At 42.1% G+C, this 24,802-nt stretch overlaps 1 protein-coding gene across 4 annotated transcripts in view; it reads right to left on the reverse strand.

The window, feature by feature from the left end:
* The window catches only part of TNC (tenascin C), a 152,052-nt gene that overhangs the window by 43,367 nt on the left and 83,883 nt on the right, over positions 1 to 24,802 (reverse strand). Inside the window, exons 8-14 of one of the 4 annotated variants that reach the window (XM_085611989.1) lie at positions 22,446 to 22,631; positions 20,281 to 20,370; positions 19,914 to 20,177; positions 14,945 to 15,217; positions 12,366 to 12,638; positions 7,640 to 7,912; positions 1,870 to 2,142 (exon numbers count right to left, since the gene is read on the reverse strand). In XM_085611989.1, the coding sequence (XP_085468115.1) occupies positions 1,870 to 2,142; positions 7,640 to 7,912; positions 12,366 to 12,638; positions 14,945 to 15,217; positions 19,914 to 20,177; positions 20,281 to 20,370; positions 22,446 to 22,631 (1,632 nt within the window). The remainder of the gene's footprint in view (positions 1 to 1,869; positions 2,143 to 7,639; positions 7,913 to 12,365; positions 12,639 to 14,944; positions 15,218 to 19,913; positions 20,178 to 20,280; positions 20,371 to 22,445; positions 22,632 to 24,802) is intronic. The other 3 variants (XM_085611999.1, XM_085612010.1, XM_085612018.1) reach the window with 3 other exon arrangements.

Raw genomic sequence — 24,802 nt, forward strand, 5'->3', positions numbered from 1 at the left:
GAAGTCTGCATTTTTAACACTGTCTTTGAAAACTCACAGACTCTTAAATCTCCCCAGCCTTCCCCTGTCACTACAGGGGTTCGGGTGTCTGATCTGGCCCGCACCAAGACCAGCATCTCAACTTTTTCTGCGAACAATCTTCTGAGACGAGAATGAAGACTAGGGACCAGATTTAACAAATCTCCACCAGCATAGGGCAGTATTGCACCAACATGTTCACCAACTCACTACAATAACATTGCTTCCATTAGGGCTGTGCTCATCGACCGATGCAATAGTAGCATTCAATCAGGTATTCAGGATATGCGCAATGAATATGTCTAAGGTGAATTTACATACACTTGATTTCATTGATGATGATTTAAATATTTATAGGCCATTCTGAAAACCCACATGAATCCTACAGTTTATTGGGTCAACAGGCCCAGCCCTAAAATGCACTGACTGCAATGTACAAAGATCGGGTCTTCGAGCTGACTGGTGCAAATTTCATTTTGCACATTTCAGTCGGGGCAAATGTCTGTGTAAAAATTACAAACATTGCTGCTAATTTAGTAAACTTTCCACAGAAGGTACCATCCAACCATCTATGTAAGGGAATATAACACGTTTAGACATTCGCTGTACCCAGAATCCCACGGGGAAAAGGTACAGATGGTCTTGGAGGAGTAGGCATTGCCTTTGCTCTCTTCCACAATCTGGAGTAAAATTAGAAATTTCAACAAGATTTTGCACATGGTGGAAGAATTCTGAGATATTGTCCAAGGATTTTGTGATTGATTACTAACAGAATCTTTTGACTCTCAAATAGCTCAGAATATTTTAACTGTTAAGAAATGTCAGTTTCTCAAAACTCTAAAGTCTGTGATGTATGAATATTCTAATAGCTAATTACAACTTGTCGGCCACGTATTGGTCCTTCTCTAAGCCACTGCACATCCTAAGAAGGATGTAGTGATAGCATTAATGAAGGTTCTGGGGCATCATCCCTGAGATAATTACCCTTCGCCCTCATTATGCAGTGTCCTCTTAACCATTGCGTGTCTATCCAGAGTGGTGGGCAATTATCTCATGGCAATGCCCCTGAGAACGTTCAGTGCAGAAGTATGCTTTGGAAATCTGCACATCAACACAGGCGATTTTCTATGCTCTTTTCCCTTCTTTCTCCATTTTTTTGTATCCTCACATTCTTGGCATGTTACTATGTTCCAACTATACACGTGTATGTGTGTGTGTGTGTGTGTGTATGTGTGTATATGTGCGCGTGTGTCTGTGTGAGTGTGTGTGCAAGCGCACAGACGTTTTCTCTTTGATTTCATTAAAGTTAATTCTGTTCTTTGTATTAACTGGCCAGCTACACATCTAATGTTAGTCTAAGTATTCCATTTGTTCATATAAACGATTTGCTGAAAAACAACAAGATTTTATTTGTAAATCCTGTCCAGGTGAAGTACATCCTGCTTCAGTAAGTTCAAAAATAAGGTTTTCAGGCCACAAACTCCTATGAACTTATCAGAATTGGGGCTTAATTAACGCTCTTAAACTCGCGGCACCCGTCCTTCTCCCCTAGGGTGTCCCCACCAGTATCTTCCTATTTTATCACGAATGCACCACATGACGATAACTCTGGCGTAGTGACCTCTTGGTGTCATCACATAAATGTGGTGTTGTTCCAACCAACTGCACCTAGAGAAAAGCAAAGGTGACACAGCCAGGAAGAAAGCGTGATGAAACACTAAAATAAAACCTAGAAAGAGTAAGTTGTGTTTAGACGTCATTAAACCACCCCCCAGCCGTGAGCGAGCAAGCGGCAGAAAGTGAGGTGCCCCTCCGGATGCCCCTTCATGCCCTCAGGTGCAGTCCTGATACCTGTGGTCGCTATAGCATTTATCGGCCCAGATCGTTGTCCGCTTGCAACTCCATAGAGTTCAACCTCATACTCGGTGCCATCGCGCAAGCCCGTGATGGTGGTGGTGCGATCCTGCCCAGGGACCTCCAGATCCAGTGGATCGAACCTTCTCTTGCTGTCCCTGATTTTTAGGATGAAGCTGTCAAAGACCCCACCGTCCGCAGTCCAGGACAGACGGAAACCTTCCGGCGTGGTATCAGAAACCAGAAGGTTGTCGACTTCAGGTTCTGCGTCTAAGTCGGCCATGTTGTGATGTGGGGAGGGAAACAGTGTTGACATGTTAAGACCTGTGCGGTTTTGCTTCATAAAAAACACGAAAAAGGCTCCAAAGGCATATAATATATTCTCAGCACTGAAAAAAAAGGTTTTGAAGATGTTTGCAATTTCGACACCAAAGCAATTAAAAAGACATTCCTGGTCGCACCCTTCTAGTCTTCCATGCAAAAAGAGTAGGCTGGAAAAGATGATTAATTCACTGACTCTTTCACTGGAGACAGACAGTCTTATGACTCTGTCACGAGAATTGAAACCAAAGTGCTATTAACAACATGCAGCAGCATGGGCGGCAGATATGTTACTCTCACTTCCAATTGCAGCATCACGTGGTTTGGCCAGAGTTTCTCTCCTTTGCTCCTTTCTTGGCAAATGCGAACATTTGGAACCTGCTCAGAGCCTCTGGACTGAGCAGCAGTCAGTGTGAGCGAGCTGGAGGCTCAGTCTCCACTGCTAAACATAGTGGGGCTTATTTACAATAACTGGCGCATCCCTGCATATCAGCAGGGATGCGCCAGTTATTGTGCGCCACAGCTCCGCCACCATGGATGCACCGCATTTATAATGGGGCGCACCATGGGGCAAAAACGGCACAGATGCGTGACGCATCTGTGCCGTAAAAGTGGCGCATTGCTGGAGTTGAGTCGCAAGCGCAACGCAGCTCAAGCAATGCTCTGGGGGGCCCTATCTTGTTAATGCTGCGTCAATCCTTACGCCTGCTTCAGGCAGGCTCGGGGTTTTGACGCAGCATGGGCCTAAAAGTGAGGCGTTCCTGCGTCGGAACGCCCCCTCCTGCACAGGAACGCCTACATGTGGCGCAGGGCTTTACAACGTGACACATCTCCCAGATGCATCACGTTGTAAGTACCCCGCACCATGGCGCAGGATTTGTGCCGCCGCTGCGTCACAAAAGTGACGCAGCGGCAGCGTAAATGAGGCGCAAGGGGCTTGTAAATCTGCCCCATTGTGCTTTCCACAGCACTATAGACGTGTTCACCGGAATTATACTGCAGGAGAGGACCAAACTGTGCAGTAGAGTTGAATAAATAATGCGGCAGAAGAGGGAAATTAGGAGGCATAATGCAATACATCTTGTGCTAGTATTACTTCCTATTTAATTTCATTTAAACATAAGTTAACAATATCTGGGAAAGATCTCACCCCATTAACCCCAGTTCGGCATCCAACTACATGAGTAAGCAACAGTAAGGGGACCGTCACTCTTTGCAAAGGGCCTTCCACTGCACTACAGCATGTTTGCCATGTTTTAGTAACTTTAGATCCGTTTCAGTTAGATATTTTTTGGGAGCTGGAACCTACAGCTTGTGCAGGATACAATGAATGATGTGGCAAGTGTGGCTAATTCATAATTATACGGAAAACGTAACAGCCACAAAATCGAAAATGTCTGGTGACCCTGGTTATAAAGCATGCGGTATATCAGGAAATGCTACCTGACCTCTTTACACTTTAGTGTGACATTTACTGGCTTAAAAGGTTTCTCATATTTGTATGCCATTTTTTCATATTAACCCTTCCGCTGGTTTATCTATTTCCTTTACATTTTCTTTTTCCTTACTTTGGCTGTCCTCCTCTGTGAACTGCTTCAACCTTTGAGGAGGAATTGACATACAAGTAGGGCGGGGAGAAAGGTGTCAGATATATCCAACAGCAAAGGTGCAAAGTGAAGGGTAGAATGATTTTCTTTCCATCAAAAAGAAAACCCGACCTGTCCCTTTGCTCCGATGCTGCAGTGATTGGTAGAAAAATGTGTTTACTTTTCTGCAGTGTAGAACGATGCTGCAGAAAGTTATATGTGCCGATCAAAATAATACATCTCTGTGATGTTTAAAACAGGAAGGGCTATCAGGCTATTAGAAAATTCCACCTACTGAGGGTAGAATGCTCTAAATTTAAAAGGGAGAAAGAAAGAGGATTTTTGGAGCTGAAGACCTACACCAGACATTATTAGCCCTGGTCCACTTCATTGTCTCCAATGGAACTTTCTACATTCCAGCTATCTAATATTCAGACTTGGCCCAGTCAGGCCTAATCGGATTGGCACAGGACCGACCATTGTGTGTAAGGGCTTTAAATTAGACTGACGTCTTGTAAACGGATCCTTCTGCTGGCTGGCCCAGGGGCTATCACTAGCATCCTCTTTGGGTTATCGATCAACAGCTGCATGTGGAACAGGCACCCTATCCATTTCAAGTAAACAGAAGTTGAATAACTCTGCAACAAAATTAGAAGTGGGACATTTATCTTGTCGACCTATAAAAACAATTTAGAAACTTAAATACACTCTTAATATTCCTAAAGATATGGGGCTGATTCGCCAGGGTAAATTAACACTTTTCTGTAAGTTTTGGTATTCACAAACTATGACTTCAATTTTACTAATAATATTTTTATGACTGATGAGGCTCCCCACTCGGTTCAGAGAACTCCTTACAGAAAATAATTAGCCTGTCCCATCTTTTTATGTGCAGAGTCTCTGCCAGGAGTGCGGAGTCTACGCAGTCGTAAAATGACTAATAGTAAAATTAAAATCAGAGTTTGTGAATACCAAAACAAGGAAAGGTAAACTTGCACAAAAGTGTACCTTTACGTTTGTGAATCAGGTCCTTTGGTGTTTTTGGCAACACTTCAAAATCAATATTTTCTGTAGTGATGAAAATTGGTTCGATTTATGATTTTATTGCTAACATTTATTTTTACGTATCTAATGCTCTATATTTAGCTTAGTTTTTTTTTTACTTAAAAGAGAGGTTCTTGAACATATGTTTTTGTTTTACTAGTAGTCTAAACTAGGAGATCTGGCAGGTACCATCTTGTGGTGTTGCGTGTGGATTGTAGGTCATCTGGAGAGGTCCCTTTGGCTATTTTCCATGTTGTGTATGCACCGGAATGCTCAACGTGCTGTGATGTGCATTTCCCAGCACCAGAGGCTTGACCACAAACAGAAAGCATTGGTAGGTTTTTCTCAATCTTGAAAGTTGTGCTTTCCTTGTAATTAAAGGCTTCTGTTTCAGAGCAGCAGTGCCGCATATGCAATTCACAGCCTGCCACACACCTCTGGGCCAGCTGCACATGACGTCACAAGTCACAGTCCAGATTTGAACAGTTATAACACTACAAGGAACAGCATCCATTTTACATCATGCTCTTTGAAGCAGTTTCATACAAATATGGAGGAATTAAATGTATTACTAAGTGCTGAATTAGGTGCAAATTGCAGTTTTAGTAACTGCTCCCTTTAGGAACATTTTAGCCGGTGTCAATTCCCTACGCAAAATTGCGCACAAGGGAAAATAACACAGAGAAATGGGTACCAAATTGTTTGCTTAAGTTTTTACCCATTGCTTATCACTGATGTCATAATCAAGTGCAGAATCGCTCAATAACCAGCACTCATGTTATTTGCACCAGAGCGTTTTTGCTTCTATTCATGAGTCTAAAGAAATGGTGTGCAAAATTCATGTAATTTGTGATTGTGTAACTATGAGAAATCTCAGAGAAACGGAGTCAAATTATGCGTAATTTTGTGAAATGCAAAATTGGCACTTAGCTCTGCATTTTAGCATGAAATGCATCCTTGTATTCACTTTGTAGGTGTGGATGCATTTCTTGTCAAAAATGTAAGTGCAGAAAAAAGAACAGTGAACAACAGTTGCTCGCATACTGTTTTTGCATTGTTACCTTGTGTGTGCGGTAAGATTTTACTACTAGCGCCACACAATTATGTAACATGTTGTAATAGTGTAATTTCGCGAATTTCACGTAACAAGAGTAATCAGAAAGTACAGAAATTATACTAATTTTGACGGCTTGAATCAAATTTAGCACGGGCCTAGTTTAAAGGTCCTCTTAACTTTAAATTAAGCAACATATACGTTGTTCGAGTACCCATGCTACGAAATGTATTGTGTTAATGGTTTTAATGGTCAATTTGTGCAGCTTTGGATGTGCATGGGGCTGTTATTGAAAGCAGAATAGGACAATTTTCTAAAGGGACAAATAACTCAAATGAATTTGAAACCGATTCTATTTAAGGCAAAATGTAAATTCTAAACTTCAGTGCAAAGCATATTTGAAGACATATCTTTATTAATGCAATGCATAAATGGGCTGAAAGTATTGGTCAAGAATGGCACGTGCAGGCTGGTGATCTAGAAGTTGTTTAGGTCAGCCGAGATATATGTTCACCTGGGAAATGCTTCAACTGGTTTCCTGTCCCTCAACCCTACCAGAATCATAGCATGTACAGAAGAATCTCAATCTCCTGTGTGCAGTTGCTGTTAAGATAGATTTGGGCAATTTAAATCTTGGAAATAAAATGAAAAGATATTTATATAGAAAATCTCAATATGGTAACTCTTTATCTTGCAGGAGTGGATATTTTGAGAACATGTGATGCTTGACACAATCAGGCCTCCCTCCCCCCTTAGTACCAGGGAGAGAGTCTATATCTGCTTCATGGTCCTCAGAATAATCAAGAAAATTAGATTCTTCCTGTCTGAGAGGAGCATTAGGACTGTGGTGACGGCACTCATAAAGTCGCGTCTCGACTATTGCAACAGCTTATATCTTAATGTTCAAAAACAACATCTGAACAGGCTGCAAGTGGTCCAGAACGCGGCAGCTAGATTGCTGACCGGAAAACCTAGGTTCGCCTCAGTCAAGGGAGAACTTAAGAAATTGCACTGACTTCCAGTACCATTAAGATCACGCTTTAAAGCACTTTGTATTGTCTTTAAAGCTGTGAATGGAACCGGTCCTGAGTTCCTTAAATCCAAATTTTCATGGTAGATTCCAATCAGAACATTAAGGTCAACTGGGTCCAAACGAGTAATAACCCCCCCTTTTAAGAAAACTAACTGGGGAGGCAGAAGCTTTGTTCACTGCGCCTCTAAGGCAAAGAATGAACTCCCATTCCAACTGAGAAATGCCCCAGATCTTATTTCTTTTTGAAAGGGTTTGAAGACATGGTTCTTTTCTCACCTCTAGGCCTTATGCTCCTCAGGCAACCAGTGCTTAGCGCCAGGACACCCTAGGGTAACTGTGCGCTCTATAAGCATAAATAACATAACATAACATAACATAAATGTTTAATGATGATTCTGAGGAAACAACTCCACCATACATATGCGCTGTTGCTACAACAGCTTGTAAGATATTAAGGGATGCAGAGATGCATCAGTTTGGCTGTTAAGTGCAGGAATGATTAAATTAGTGACATGCTGTCATGCTCCAGGCCTTTGAACAACTAGTCCTCACACATGCTGGTATTTTTTATTGGTGCCTATGGAGAACAATCTCAGGCAAAAGTAGGAGAAGTATGGAGAATGCTGCATTGAAGTTAGCTGGACCATGCTGTTTGAGTGAGGCTGATGGAATAGACTGCCCAAAGACGGAGATGAAGAAGTACAGATTGAAGCACATGAACAGAAATACCTGTTACAGCCACAGCATCTAATGGTTTGCTCTGAAGCGCCCCGACAAAGCCGTAAAGAGTGATGTCATAGCCAATGCCAGTAATTAGGCCTGTAAGGGTTATGTTGCGCTGGGATCCTGTCAGTCGAAACTCCTGGGGGCTCAGCAGCTGGCCAGAATCCACCATGGTTAAGACAAAGCCATCAAAGGCATTGTCCTCTGCTGTCCAAGACACTTGGAACCCATGTGGGGCTAAGCCAGAAATGGTTAGATTTTCCAGTGTGGGCATGACGTCTAGAAGAATGGAAGGTAAATAATAAGCGTGAGATTGTCAGATGATGATAAAGTGCCTTGCCCCATCCCGTTTTGCTTGACAAGAGCTCACACCTTTTTGTAATTGCCCCAGGATCCATTTTGTGAAGGGTTTACTGCATGTTTTCATCTTTCAAGCTTGCCGCTTGACATCTTTCTTTGAACCATGCCAGGTGGTAAGTAAGGTGTAATGCAGCAGGAACAGGTTCCTTCTGATCTTTTTTACGCTTCTTCGATTTTGAGTAGCTAATGACCATATCAACATAAAGTGAGCCAGGACTGATGACTTGTCAATAGGCCATTATTAAAATGTTCTCACATGGTCATTAAATAAAAAACAGTGATAGAGAAGGGAACTGTAAGACTGCAGTCTCTCAATTTCCTACCAGTTCTGAAGAAAAGCTCTTGAAATGGACACTGTGCTGAATGTTTCATCTATTAGAGTTTAAAAAAAGGTAGAAGTACCTTTAAAGAAGTCAACCTTGGAGAACTAGAAGAGAGACTGAACTCTTTTAAGTAATTTTTTTTCAAAGTTCACAGTCCCTTCAAAGATTTGGTGATGGTCAACTGAGTTTACGTTGTCACCTACTGTGCCAAACATGTCCCCCTATTGATGCATTTTTTCACTGATGAATCTTAGGCTAAACCTTTGACATCCCCATCATTTATTAGAATGTTAACCAATAAAAGTTTTTAGCAGCTTTTGTCCAACATATGTCCTATAGTTTGACATGCCTTTTACAAGACTTAAGGCAAGGTTCAGAGTTTGACAGACGGGTATTAATATATAATACACTTTGAACATGTCAGACGCAATGTCCATCATGTTTATGAAAGAGTAACCATATGCCAACTATAAAAGAGGTCCTTAATATGTATTACTGATCTGAAGTGGTATTGGTGGTTAAAAGGCGGATAATTAATTTTGGTTGAGTTATACCATTTGAACATATAGAGAAAAAACAATAAACATATTTTTTAAAGCAATTGCTACAGATCATTGTTTCCTGAACACTGGGACCATCTACAATGGATGAGCTTTGGTGCACGGTGATGTGGCCTCCTTGGCATGAAAGGCGATAGAAGGTTTAAAGCAACTCACAGCAATGAAACAAAGAATATACAAAGTACACTGCAAACCTCTACAGTAGCTATCATTCATTTCACAGTGGACCAGTTTTGACATGATGATTAAGGTAATGTTGTGCCTGGTATAACTGCTAGCGAGGGGCTAGGATTTGTTGAGTTCTCTATGATGAACAGAGAAACCAGTGCTCGGACTGAGAGTTAGAAATTCCTAGTTACTAGTCCATGGGATGATAGGACTGTGGTCAAGTAACAAACGAAGAGCATTTTGCGGTGTCTATATCCACAAGTACAATTTAGTCCCATTGTAAAATTGCAGACGGTGACAGGAACATTGTAGAGCATGGTCGCCAAGTATATATCTGTGGTTCTACAAATAAGAAGCATGATGTATCTGTCGGCTACGGTGCCAAGGTTTGCTCAACTTTCTCTTAGCGATCACTTGCAGTGATGATAATGGCTATGTGCTAAAACGGTAACAAGTCTTTCTAGAGTCCTCAATTTCAGATGAGACACTTCAGGTGTTGCTTTGGTATAGAAAATTAGAAAATTAGACCAGGGACCTGGTCTGACAAAGAACCCATTTTCTATTTGCATTTACGATCTTGATGTGATCTCAGAATGTTTGTGAGTGGACTAAGATGATGAGGTGTGTTAAATTGGCACTAACGAAATAATGAAGCTTTTTAAAAAATGCACACCATCGTTAAATTGGTGAACATTACAAATAAAAGGGTTAGAATTCCTGCAGCTGGTAAACTTTGAGGGAGAACATACTGCCATATTATATCTTTTTGTTTAAAAAATGATCTTGCTGTTGCAAGAACTTGTTTTTCCAAGAAATGTCACGGGTAGCATTTTAGTGACAATTACAAACTTTGCATATTTGTGAAGTTGCAAAGTTTGTCTCCTTGGACAACACTTAGAACTGTTTTGATACCTAATCAGTCGTGTCATTTTCAGACCTGTGATGTGTGAGCAATGGTTTCTCTTAAGTTTGCATTTTGCTGGTCTCCATTGTAAACTATCTGGTCTGTGATGTTTATGGCATCCCATCTAAACGCCGAGCTTTTGCTTTACAGTAATGTATGTGACAGTTAAGAGGCTCAGCTGCATATTTACAATAGACTGAACTGAACCATATAGCACTAAGGGTTATTACTGTTAGAAGGGACGGGAGCTGTTCAGTGCTGGAATGTTAAGGGCCAAGATTTGGTATTAGGGATTTGTTTTCACAATTTATTAGATTACAACCCATAAACCTATGGATTTATTATATATTTAGAATATACACTGCCCCTAACCATCTTGTCAAAAGTTCTACTGTTTACTTTATTGTTGAGGTAACTATATTACAGTTTAATTTGATGAATTATCCATGATTGCTATGTTCTGCTTGTTCAAAAGTTCACATCTCCTTTCAATATTGCCTGTGTTGGTGGCAGCGACATCATCTACATTATGTTCTGCACTGGGTCTCTTTGATACTGCCACAAAATACGTACAATCCTTGTCCCCTGTTGAATGATATTCGAGTTTGGATACTGAACGTGGATAATATTTGTCAGACATCTCTTCTATATAGATACATTTGCTGAGCAGCCATATTGAAGTTCTGCATTCTTCATCAGCAGCAACCTCAGACGCGATTCTAGCTTTTGCGTCTCACAAAATAGTTATTGGGAAAACTATGGGGCATATCAACAAGCGGGCGATAAAAAATTATCGCCGCTTTTGCGTCCGTTTTCGGACGAAAAGCGCCGATAATTTTATCGCCTTATCAGGAAGGTCACGCTATCGCGTGAAACCTTGCCTGATCGCCATTTCCCTTAACGCCCATCTTTGCATCTCTAATGAGATGCAAAGTGGGTGTTCCTCCCTAGGATAACGGGAAAAATGTTGCTAAATGACATTTCTCCTATTATCAAGCCTCACTCAAAGCAGCATAGCGACAAGAAAAGTAGCGATAACCTCTATTATCGCTACTTTCCTTACGCCTGCTTTGAAACTGACTTAGCCATGATATCCTATGGAAGGTGGATATCATGGCTAAGTATGTGAGGCCCTATCCGCAAGCTATCGCCAAAAGTTGTGTGATTATCGCTGGATTTCCAGCGATAATCTCACTTTTGGCTGTTAGCGCTCTGAATTTTATCGCTTTGGAGATAAGCGTTGCTAATAACGGCGATAATTATCCTCACGCTAAGAGCGCTGAGCGATAATTATCGCCGGTCCGTGCTAATATGCCCCTATATTAGGAACGAAATACTGATTTGAGTTGGGCCAAGCCAAATATGGTGATTTATGTTGGAAGAGTATACATTGAAAGGAGTAAGTTTCGCCCAGCTCTGCCTACTATGATATGAATTGCGCTATAAATTCAGTTACAAAACAATTGTAATTTGTGTGAATCTCTTGACAGTATCTGCAAACAGGAAATTAGAGAAATTGGAACACTGGGGCTAATGGGCAGAAATATGTGAATGCTTCTTCTGCAACCATCATCACTAGAATACATACATGAGTGGGGCCTTCAGGGTTGGACTTAGCGCTTAATTTTTAAAAAGCATAAGTGCAAGGCCCTTGTCAGAATGCGACTGCAGTTTGCACCACCCATTGCCCCTACCTGTGCCGCCAATGACAACACCAATGCAACTACTAACCATCACTCCCTACAGGAGTGACAGTTCGGACTATCCCAGGTCCCCTAAGGCTTGGCCTGCAGGTATTAGACATTTTTAATGTATGTTGTATTATTTTTAAAGAACAGTTTTTGTGTTCTTCTCTAATTTAGAGGAACAGCACCACCATGTGGCAGACTGTCATAAGTGCCGGTGCTGAGCACTGGAAACCACCGGCACAAATTAACCACTGGTTGGACTGGGAACCAAAAGTAACTTGGGCAATTTTTTTATACCGACCCAGATTTCGTTCTCTAATTTTCCTTCCATTCATTAGCTCTCTCTTTCTTTCACTCTCTATTTTTTTCTCTTCTCTCACTATTGTGCTCTTTGTTTCTCTCCTCTTGCTATTTACTCTCCCTCTCTTTTACACTCTCCCTCTCTCTCCTTTTGCCATCAACCGCTAGGAAGCTGGACTCAGAGGCAGCAGTTTAAAACGGGACTGCAATGGCTTGAGCCCCTCCCCACATCACTCAATACCCGTCACCTGGGGCAATGACCGATAAGATAAATGGCCAGCCTGCTACTCATTGCCTTGCAACAAGAAGATGCAATGGAGATTGAGAACAACCAACAGGTGGATCAGAGAGAAGGGAAAAGAACAAAAGTTATTCGCTGTAAAGAAAAATAAAGAGTAATGGAGGTTAGTAACTTGCTGCTGTATGTACCTGTAGTAACAGAAGCACTTATGGCCTGTGTGCGGAGGCCATGTATTATCCCATAGAGGTAGACAACGTAATCAGTGCTTGGCAAAAGCCCTGAGATAGATGTCATCCGTAAGGCGCCTGTGATATTCAACACAATGGGATCCAGTAACCTGTTAGAATCAATCACTTCTATGACAAAGTTCTCGAAGGCTCCATCTGTGGCCGTCCAGGACAAGTCAAAGCTTTGGGGGGTTACATGGGTAACTGTTATATCTTCCACCTCCGGTTCTTCCGCTGAAAATGCAAAAGTGTAGTCAATTGGAAAGAAAGAGGAGCAACGCAATTGAATTATGGTGATCTCAGCTGCCAGCACAAGTAGCCGAATGCTGGGCAGGAAGCAGGCTAACAAAATGAATCCAGGAACACAGCAGTGTGTGGTCTGTGAAACAGCCAAACGCGGGAAGAAAATGTACCAAGAAATGAAAAAGTGCAACAGCGTGAGGAGCATTCTCATGCCTATGAGCAGCCCTGCCATGCTGTGGAAAAGGGGGTGATTGCTGACTTATGCTATAACAGTGCGCAGACACATTACTCATGCACCCATCCTGTTGAATCTGTGACATAGTGACGCTAAACAAAGCAATTTCTACCTTACTAAAGTACTTAACTGGAAAGAAATCTTGGCTCCAATTCCTTCGCACACTATGCTAGTTAGTCCTTATGCTTATAGGAAATATAAACAAATATTCTGGATAAAGCTCCCCATTGAGTCTTGTTGATCACTCAAGATTAGATTTACTGGATTGCTTTGTAGGCCGGATCCATTTTAGATTCTTTTTAATTTTTGTATTGCCCTTGCCTTGCACATTTTATGCATAGGAGGGCAGGACATACCTGTATTTGTCTACCTATCCCTAAGATTGCAGCTGCTGTGTTCTGTGGCATAGTTTTTTATTCACGAGGTTGCTTCATGAAAACTTTGATTCTCTCCACAAATTTCCGATCGATTTCTGAAAATTCTGAGTAGAGAACATTTTGCTGAAAATGTACCTTCTCCGCGGTCATTCAGATAATATTACCATTACATGCCGCACAACGTTTTTATGTTTGTAAATTAGTTAAAACTACAAGGCCTGCCACACCAGCTCCTTCACTACACTGCCTGACATTACGTAGTTTCTTGAAGGTGTAAGACCTTCCACAATCTATTCAGTACTCTTACTCTATTTTTACAAAAACATAGTGTTTATCATTTCATCTTACAGTCTATTGTGATTTAGTGGAGGGAATATTGGGACCTTGTGATGTACTGGAAGTGATGTGGTGGGGCTGTACCCACATTAATGCTTCTAAAATAGAGGCTGCCGCTAATTTCTTTTGCCACATTGCATTTTCAGCGGGTGACAAATATGCAAAGGAAGGATGTGGTCTAGTGTTCCATGCTGATCCTGGGTGCCAACTCTGTGATGCTTTAAAAGTATCTGCGTCTCAACAATCACCATCAGATACACGACAACTGACCATTTTTTTCGTGGAAATGGAAGATATCCTACTAGTGCTGACTATGACTGTATAGTGGGAGTCTTTTCCTGGAGATTGAGCCAGTACCCGCCAAGACTTAAACGCGGGCCACATTTATCATACTTTGACACAGCGCAACACAGCAAGACAGCTTGCTGTGCTGTGTTGCACTGCATCAAATGGAGAGGGCAGGAGTCTGTCATACTTACTATAAAGTGGCACATTCCTGCTTTCTCCTTGCACTGGCGCACCGTGTGCTGCCTAGACCAGTTCAAGCACCCGAGTGCCATGATGAAAGGGGGCCTGTGTTACAGGCAGGATTGTTTTTGTGCAGGAAGGGACACCTCCTTAGAGGCTTTTTCCTCTTTCTAAGATTGCTGCAGAATGCAGAGTACATAGAAAGAGAAAACAACAAATGTCTCCTTGTTGCACCTCCCCTGGAAAGTCATAGCATTTTGATGCATTCCCAGGTTTACCAGTCTGGGTAAATCTGGGAATGCACCAAAATACATTGTTGGATGCGTGGAAACACCCACGCTCCACCTATCAAACGCCTTTCCAGGGCAAAGTAATGGAAGGCACCAACCTGAGCTGCCTTCTGGTACACCAGATTTACCAAGCAACGCGGGTGCATGCAATGCGGCCTTGCGTTGCTTGGTAAACCTGATTTAATTATTGAATTGCCCTTGTGACACTATGCATGAAGCAAGGGTAACACAATACAATGATAAACTTGGCCCGCAATCTTTAATAACACTTGCTGATGATCAGAATAGAGAAGAAACAAAGACTGAAGCACACAGATATAGTTTGTGGGTGTTAGCCTCTGAGTCTGCTTTTGTCAATGCATACCTTGTCAACTCTAGAGTTTAGTTTCCGAGGTTATCAAAGTCACAGCTCACAATACAAAAAAGTTAAAATGCATAGCAGATGCTCATTGTGAAGCAGCATTCAAAGAACAAGTGGTCCTAAAAGAGAAAGATGCAGTGAGAAGATATGTCCTGCAAGGAGTGGAAGCAGAAATGCAGTGATATCCGGAAAGCATTTCTGTGCTCTGGAAGCGGAATGGTAAAAGATACCTGTGGTGACCTCTGTATAAAGAGGCTTGGTCTTGTAGCCCTGAAGCACACCATACAGGGTAACTTCGTAAGGTGTGGCGGACTTTAGACCAGGCACTTCCACAGAACGTTTGTTTCCCGCAACCGTGAGAGTCACAGGCTCCTCCTGGCGGTCGGCGTCCTGCACCTGTATGACAAACATCTCATAGGCCCCGTCGGCCACACTCCAGGCGAGTCTTAAGGAATCCCAGCTCACATCGGGCACCTGTAAACTGCCCAGCTCGGGTTCCCTTGCTGGATGAGGATAGAGAGTCTAGTCAGTGTCTTCAAATACAAACACTTACAAGCAGAAGGGCACGCTTTGGTGGGAACTCATGGAGGATTCTTTACTTTTGGAAAGGAAGGGTCTTTACATTGGGCTACTACACACCATCATATGGAATATCACCCATTTAGACGTTTGCAACTTCTGTGAACTGAGATGTTATTAATATTTAACAAAGGACACTCAACACAAATTGAAAGTACCATTATTTTGTAGCAAATATTTTCTGCACATGATTTAGTAGTTTTTACATTTAATAATTAAGGTTTTTCTAAAGCGCTCGAATGCCAAGGTGTCTTCACACATTTTCAAAGAATAAATCTCAAGGTGTAAGCACAGTAGCAATATGGCTACCTGGGTGTTGAAGGACACCGTGAATCAAGGCACTGCCTGGTTATCGATGACTTGAGTCTGTTTTACAACATGGTAAATAAGTGAATGGAGTAGTGAAAGACATAACAAAGTGCAATGCAGTCTAGGGCTCCAAAGGGGGCTTTGGAAGATAACGAGTGAAGTGAGAGGGAAAAACACGTTTTCCTATTCCAATAGATGAAGAGCTCTAAGGGCATCATTTATGAGGTTTTGCCGTAGGGTGACACCACAGGCCTTCCTGGTGCTCTGCCCTACAGCAAAAGAAAGAGGCAGGAATGCACTCTATGTATGAGATATGGTGCATTCCTGTCCCTTCCCCCTGCACTGGCAGCTTTGCATCATGGTGCAAGGGTGCCTGCGTTGCTGGAACGATTATTTTTGTGCAGGAAGGGAAACCTTCCAGCACAAAAACAATGACAAGACTGCAGCACACATAGAAAAAGGAAAGATGATGAGAAATAAAGATATTTCTTCTCGGTGTGCCTCCCTTACGCCTCCCCTGGGGAAGTGTATGTTTTTGGCGCTGCCTCAGAGTTATGATTTCTCATAAATCTGGGGCAGTGTCAAAAAGACATGGATGTTGTCGGGAACACCTCCAGCAGCACCCATTGCATGCCCCTTTAACGCAGAAAACTGCGTTAAAGGGAACGATATTAACGAGGCAATGTTAAACCAAAAAACGTGGCTCAGTGATGCCTCGTAAATATAGAGCCGGCTCCATCGCCATGGAAAGTCATAAAAAATTGACATTCTGGTGGCACAAAGGGCCTCATAAATGAAGCCCTAAATCTGTGAACTAATGCGGTGAGTAGCACTATTGTCCTCTGATATTCTACTATTGCATGCAGATGTCCACATTCAGAAACGACAAAAGCGAAGGATGCATCAACGTATTATGAAGTCATTTCCTATCGTAGCATTTCCAAAATGCTTTTTGACAATGGAGAAAAGCAGCATTTCAAGAACCCTTTTGTTATGGCTGTGTGGTGCTTAAGGTTATTCTCTATGGCCGGCTATTTTAAATACATGCCAAATGGAGTATATTGTAGACGAATATTCGTGCAATATTGTGTGCATATTTTTATATTATTCTCTCACATGTATTGCTTGGGATTATAATTTCAACACATATTAATTTACTGTAGTCATTTAATAAATTATGCAAAAGCCTTCAGATTGCCTTTATGTAGCGCTTATTACCCCATTTAAGGCACATAAACGCTTCTATGGTGAGTGACACACTACTAGTAATATAATGCAGTATCACGCCTCAGCAAAGATTCTAACCACCAGAAATACTTAAAACGCAAGATTGTATTCAACACACAAAGCCAAGTAACAGCAATTTGGCCATTACATTGGGCAAGGGAAAGTATCAACAAGGTTAACATTGCAATACTTCTATTTTAGCATCTTCTAGCTCTGTGCATTGACTGAAAATATATTTTCTGGTGAGTAGCAGCGTAGAGTGCATTGTTTGACAAATGCCACTTATTCTGCTAGGCAGTGTAGCAATCAGAACTGACCTTTCACCTCTGATCTGCCACTGCATTTCAAGGAGATGGGACAGGGGAGGGGGCGTGACTTGTGGTAAGAAAGAAGTAGGACTGGCTTCCAGTTGGGTGGATTGGTAGCTTGGGTGACAATATGGGAATAACATGATCTAAAGCTACAGCAGATGCTGGTACACTGGTGGACTTGACTGTCCCAAAGGTGGAGTGAGGTTTTAACATGTATTACTCCAATTTACTGGACCCACGTTTCAATGGACGATTATTTGATCATCATATGTACATTTAGTTTGATATACATCACTATTGGCCTATGCAGGCCAGAAGCCCACTGATAACCCCTATAAGGCAACTATTAAGGACACTGGTATATTGTAACAGCCCGAAGAGAAACTAGTACAAACATATCATGTGATCCGCAATGCACTGAGCAGTACAGGGAAAATCTGAACAATGTGTTACTCTAAAGAACAGAAGAAAGAGAGCTGTATTCATGTCATGCCAAGGAAAATAATGGTGTTAATATAACATGTTATTTCAATAAACACATATTTGCACATATGTTTACTTCTATGAAGAGGTATTGCCACACCAGTAGTGGAGCTGCCTTGAGAATACCTTACTAAATGCTCCCGAGAAAAAAACTCACAGGCGAGTCATTGCGGTTATGCCCCAGTGAAAGATTTAACCCCATGTTCCTGGCTGTATTTACACATCTCTGTTTATAACTAGTGCACATGAAAACAACAGCATGACGTAAACCATGCATGCAGATCTGCTGAGTGCAATATGCTGTTTATTACCATTTTTGAGGGAGGGGAGGAGCAACATGATGGACTAGAGGCTTCACCTTTCCTGGATCACGGCCTTCTCCCCGGAACAGGGAGAATGCATAGCATATCACACACACACACTTGCATACTAAACATGGGACTTTTCAGAGAATAGTAGACTGAAAGCCGTGATAAGGCAGTATATCTCTGAGAAGAAGATGTACCATATATTTGGGAATGTACCTGTTAATAAAAGGTATATCTGAGTACACGGCAAATGACTGATGAGGGGCGTGCCAATAGCAATGGAGTTTGCATAAAGTTATGTAGTGTATTGAGTGAATGTGCTGTGATGGGTACCTTTCTAGAGCACTGATTGATTGTTTTTTATTTTAGTACATGTATTGTGTGTGTTTGTGTATATTATCTACTGGCGGTCGCCAGTAGATAGTTATAGTTAGGACCGTGTTTCCATAGGAAATCTCAAAATTCTATTTTGAATAACTTTGGCGCCGGTTGACGAATCCTCGCGAAATGTTCAAAACTAATGGGGCGCTCCGTTCAGCTCCTACCCTGAAATTCTCGGGGTGATTCGTCAAGCGGGGGCCGAGAAAAAAGGGGGGTCCCAAAACACGTTTTCCCCATGCATTTTTCCATAGGACCTTTAGACACAGCTACAGCCCGAACGGCTGAACAGAATTACTTGAAATTTGGCAGAGAGGTAGCCATAAGGTCAAGGAAGTGCCTTTTGCAGGTCTGGTGAAAATCTGTTCAGTATTTCCTGAGAAAATAGCATTTAAAAGCATATCAATATCTATACGCGCGCAGGGTGCGCGCACCGTGCGCGCACCGTGCGAGCACCCTAACGTGCGCGAGCGTAATTCTGATTGGTGGTTACATGTTAGTCAACGTTCGAATCGGTCGAAATCAGGAAGTGTCGGCCGCCATTTTGTTTGTTTTCAGTGCGAGAGTGAAAAAGGAAGGTGGTGAACGTGAAAAGGGGGCAGGGTAGAGAGTTCCTGACCCCCTAGCCTTTGTCAGGGGGTCCCTGAAGGACCCCGAAGGCAGAAAAATGTTATTTTTTTTTTTTTAAATCGCGGGGGTGTGCGCACCATGCGCGCACGGTGAAACCCCCCCCCCCAAAAAAAATAAATAAATTAGCATTTAAAAAAACGTACAAATTCACTGAAAAAACCATAGGTTTCACACACGTTATAGTTAGGAATTAGCATTTAAAAAACCTTGCAAATTCACTTAAAAAACCATAGGTTGCACACATGTTATAATTAGGTGGATATTTCACTCGTAAAAAACCAATGAAATTCCCCCGTTATAGTTAGTTCAGATAACTATAACTCGCGCGACCGCCACTCTATCACAAGGATGATGTCATCAGTGATGTCATGAGTGATGCCACTGACCATGTCATGAGTGATGTAATATGTGACGTCATGAGCAGTGGATTGCGGGCGCGCGAGTTATAGTTATCTAAACTAACTATAACGGGGGAATTTCATTGGTTTTTTACGAGTGAAATATCCACCTAACTATAACATGTGTGAAACCTATGGTTTTTTAAGTGAATATATATATATATATATAGATAGAGAGAGAGATAGAGAGAGAGAGAGAGAGAGAGAGAGAGATTTTACGTATATTTTTTAATGTTCTTGAGGAAAAAAACGTACAGTTTTTTCAGTGTGCTTTGTTAATAACTACTACACCTTCAGGTGACGTTTGACCGGCATGTGGAAAAAAAGGAGATAGTCATAAAGAAATGAAACATCTCAAATCTCAGGGAATTGAATGGAAGACTGGGGTGCTTACTGTTTACTGATGAAATGTGTATCGTGTACGCTTTGTTGAAGCGCAGCAACCTAAACAGGTACCAATAAAGGAACTCATGTTGGCTGTGAGGTTTCTTCTAAAGAAGACCTTATCCGAACAGACAGCCTCCTGTGGGCTCCTAAGACAAGACTTCTTCACATATTCAAGATGGCGGTACTCACCCGTAGAGCCAATCACTGAAGCTGGCTTGCTCTTGTGTCTGCCCTTCTCAGCTACAATGGAGATGCTGTATTCTGTGCCAGCATCCAGACCAGTCAGAATAAAAGAGTTGACATTTCCGGGCACTTCAATTTCATTTTTCTTTCCGGTATTCGAAATGTAGCTGATGAGGTAGCGTTCAAATTTGGCCAGGGGCCGTTTCCAGCGGAGGGATATTGTGCTTTCGGTGGAACCGCTGACTTGCAGGTCTTTAGGCGCATCGAGGTCTGGTAGGGTGAAGGGCATACATTAATTTCAACTTCACATTTTAGGGGAATTTAACCAAAAGAAAGCCATAGCTAAAGCAGTAGCTGTTTAATGGTGTCTCACCTGTTGCAGCATTGATGGTAGCCGGGCCACTCTCTCGGTCCTGTTTCACAGCAGTGACTCCAAAACCATACTCAGTTCCTGGCTTCAGATCTAAAGTAGATGGGTGAGGGTTAGATACGCTTGGTTCACGTTACTTTACACTCTCGTTCTACACAGGCAATCTGCACGTCATAAAGTTATGTGCCTCTCTCCCATAGCAGGCCTCCCTTTTCACCACCTCCACATTCCCTTTCAGCCCTCTCTTCTCTTCTTCCCCTGTTCTCCTACCACTTTAGCAGCATAAAGCAACATTGAGAACCCTACGGCCAACCAAGTGAAATAGACAATACCGAGACCTGGGTCAAGCCTTGTGGTGTCCCAGGTTGGGAGCTGGAACAATAAATCCATATAGTATGGGTCGGAAAGTTAATATGAAATGTGTGGAGTTTTATCTATCAAACATTCCCAGTTTGAGCTTAATGTCCTGCTTGTATCTAAATTTGAACACCTGTTGAACTGAAATGAGGCCCCGAGATTCCTTAGTTCTGGAGAGAGGACTGAAAATTCTTAGATTTCAGGCTGGTAAATGGCAAAGCAAACCGTAAGACAGGGGGCAGGCTCTTAGAGTGTCATTCTCACAGAGGAACAGCAATTCTGTAGAAAGAGTTGAGACCCAGGGAGGAAAGAAAATTGCACCAACCTTCAGTGCAATTTTGGATCTAGCACAATAAGGCAGGGATCATACTCTTGTTAATATGGAAAAAGTTGATGCTAATATGAAAAACAATAGAATCATTTATTAGAACAAAATTTGCATCTTTATTACCAAATTCACCCGTAGTGAACTCCACTTAAACCCCGACTCGCAAATTAATGTAGTCAGGCAGGCTCTGAGACCTAGGCCAAAGGTCACTGGTGGGGTAGCCAGCAGACAAACACATGAACAGGAAACCTTAAATCAATCCAACAGATAGGCGCAGCAACACTACAATGGTCTACGGAGATTGACCCCAATATAGCACACAAGGGCTGCATGGTATGCGCACTCCTAAAACACCATAAAGCCAGGTGTCACATGAGTTAGGAACATATATCCAATCAGAATACAGCACACAGAGTGATCACGTGCTGCCAATGCTGGACATCTGGACAGGTTACCCACTGGCCACATTCTGTCTGCGCAAGGTCGAGGCCCACCTGTACTCTCCATTAGACAATTAATTTATGACTCCTGAAGCAGCTACTTACATTCCTTACCATACACGGATTACCAGAAATTCTTTATTACCTATGATGAACTGTATAAAATAGGTGGAAGACCGATTGTAGATTGAGACTGTCCTCAGACCCTGTGCCTGTAACTGTTCTCCAGGCCGCTCTGTTTAACTATAAAAACTTTCCTGTTTTGCCAAATACCTCTGGTCTCTTGCTTTTTCAAGGTATTTCATGATCAAACAACATTTTGAGGGATGACAGGTCTGATTCTCTGACAATAAGCAACTGGGCAGTGATATCTACATGGCATTAAAGAAGATGGATAGTGGGGCAGGAGAAGAGTGAAGGAAAGGGTAATTGACGATTAGGATGCAAACCTCATACAGGCTCACTCCGGATGTAAACGTAATAAGGTGCTGCCTCTGGATTTATTGTGAATATCCACTGTGTCTTTCTAACTATCAACTCAGCAATTCACTTTGTTAACCAGTAACAATCCACTGATGGAGTTACTAAATTCTAGTACGACATAATGGTTACAAATCTTGTTCAGACAACCATGACTTAATCTTTCATACTTCCCTGCTTGAGAAAATAAGTTTGAGTGAGAAAATTGTATGCTGTCGCCTACCTTCCCTGTTTTTGCCAATCCCATTCGTCTCCTATTCCTGCTTGCTCATTGAGGCGGTGTGACAACAGCAATAATTGGTATAGAAGGGACCTACAGAACATAATATCATGTTCTTTCTGCCATCACTCATAACTTTTTTTTCTTTCCACTGTTCCTTATGTCAGTCTCTATCCCTCTGTCATTCTCTTCTCATCATACTTTCAATCTTTGTTAATGTTCTACTTTTGTGGACATATAATCATTTCTCTGGTCTGCATTGCCCCGTATCTGTTAGCGCAGCTTAGCTATTTCCTTTGAATCCGCTGATTAGTATCTCTCAGCTTTCTACCTTGACTCCTACCTGTGAGAGTGACTTTGGTTGTGGCCTGGTTGCTCTTTGGCACGGTTATCTCCGCATGATCTCCACTTGAGAGAGGGGCAAATTTGATCCTGTAAAGATCAACATTGGCTTGACTGTTCTTCCACTCCAAGGTAATGGTAGTGTCAGTCTGAGACACCCGTCGCAGATCCTTCGGAGCATCCAAATCTATAAAAAAAAGTAATATTTAAAAAAATTACTTTGTCTCAACAAAATGGTTAAATGTAAGTAATTTTCCCATAGTCTTAGGGGCTTATTTGCAAGCTCTTTGCGCCGCTGGTGCGTCACTTTTTATGATGCTCTGAAGGCGCAGAGTGCCGATCCATATCTATGAGGCCACGCAAAGTCACTCTGTGTGGCTTTTCATGTCATCATAGATATGGTGTAAGGCAACGTAGCGCGAGTGACTGTGTTGCCTTAAACTGCATTAGGGGGCATTCTATGTGCATTGTGGTGGGTTTTCCTATGCAACACCCATGGGTTTTGACACATTCCCAGATTTATGAGGTTCTGTAAACATGGAAATGCGTCAAAACTGTACTCCTCCCAAGGGGAGGCGTATCGAGGAAAAATATCTTTATTTCTCCTCAATTTTCCTCTTTCTATGTGTGCAGCATTTTTCAGCACACTTAAAATGAGGAAAAGCCTCAATGAATGTTTTTTGTGCAGGAAGGTGTCCCTTCATGCACAAAAACAATCTTGCCAATAATGAAGACACCCTTGCACCATGATGCAGGGGTGACTGCATTGGTGTTAAAACACCAAATTGTGCACCAGTACAGGCAGAAAGGACAGGAATACACCATATCTTGTACATACAGTGCATTCCTGCCCTTTCAAATTGTTGGAGGGCAGCACAGTAAAGAGACTAGCGGCGCTGCCCTGCATCAATTCATTGTAAATGATGCCCTTAGTTTTAACAATGTATAATGGAAAGTGTAATGCCCCCGAAAAGCCACAGACACCCTTTACGTAGACATAAAAGGAACAACATAAGAGATGGGAGAAGCAGAGTTTCAGTGTATGTGCACACAAACAGCTACACTTGTCAAGAGTGTTTGACCCATGAATGAGATTGAATCCTGCCCTGATGCCCACTCTTTCATATGCAAAACAGTTCAAACTCTGTGTTCATCAACTTGACACTCAGGGGCAGATTTAGTAAGGTTTGGCGGTGGGGTTGCGTCACTTTTGCGAGGCATTCCAGACGCAAAATCCTTTTTGGCATTTACTAAGCCACTTAAAGCCACTTTGCATGGCTTGGAAAAGGTTAGTAAATACAAAGTAACGCAAGACAGCATATAGCATTGCCTTGTGTTACTTTATGTTGAGAAGGTGTTCCATGGATGGAGCATTGGTGTTCCAATGCATCCACCACAGGATTCAGGCGCATTCCCAGATTTACTAAAGCTTGTAAACCTGGTAATGTATCAAAATGCTACATCTTCCCCAGTGAGGCATAAATATAGGTATTTCTCTTTGTTACTTCCTCTTTGGATTGGTTTTCTTCAGGAAGGCATGCCATCCTGCACAAAACAATCCTGCCTGTATTGCGGGCACCCTTGCAACATGCTGCAAGGGTGCCAGCGATGATGATAGGCAGCCTCAAGTGCGCCACAGTGAGGAGAGAGCTGAAGAGCACTGTATCTTAGTTGATATGATGCTTTTCTGCACGCTCCCATTAATGCAATGCAGTGCAGCACTGTGTTGTATGAATTCTAAGTAAATCTGCCCCATAATACTGCTTGGATTTTGCTGAATTGACATTATCTTGGGTACACTCCTCTTGTTGTATGATGCTTGTTATAAGCCTGACTCTTTTACTCTCTGATTGTGCTGTGGAATGACTACCATTATTATTGGACAGGATTACATCATCATGTAAAAGGAGAGCAAAAAGCTTTGCTATCATTTTCAAGTATTCTACAAAAGCAATGCTGTTGTTCTGTGACTATTGGTTCACGTGTTTACATGGAGCCCCAGATGTCAGTGCTATGGGACATGCAATAGAAAAGCTAATATTTGATTAAATCACTTTTGCCAGTGCTTTTAAACTAATAAGCATAACTTGGATACTATTACAGAAGAGGGTCATATTTATGCCAATCATAACCCAGACCCAAATGTAACAGTCTGATCTGAACTACTACTCATTATGGCCTCACAGGGCCTCATCAGTGAGGCGCTGCTTGAGTCCAATGCACAGCACACACAGTGAGCATCGCAGACAAAGTCTCGGGGCCCGATTCACAAAAGTAATCTGAGACAAAATCCTAACTTTACGACTATCGGTATTCACAAAGGGCATTTAGGAGTAGCAAAGTTAGAATTTTGTCTCA

This window comes from Triturus cristatus, chromosome 1_2, assembly GCF_964204655.1.
Source record: "Triturus cristatus chromosome 1_2, aTriCri1.1, whole genome shotgun sequence".
Classification (NCBI taxonomy): Eukaryota; Metazoa; Chordata; class Amphibia; order Caudata; family Salamandridae; genus Triturus; species Triturus cristatus.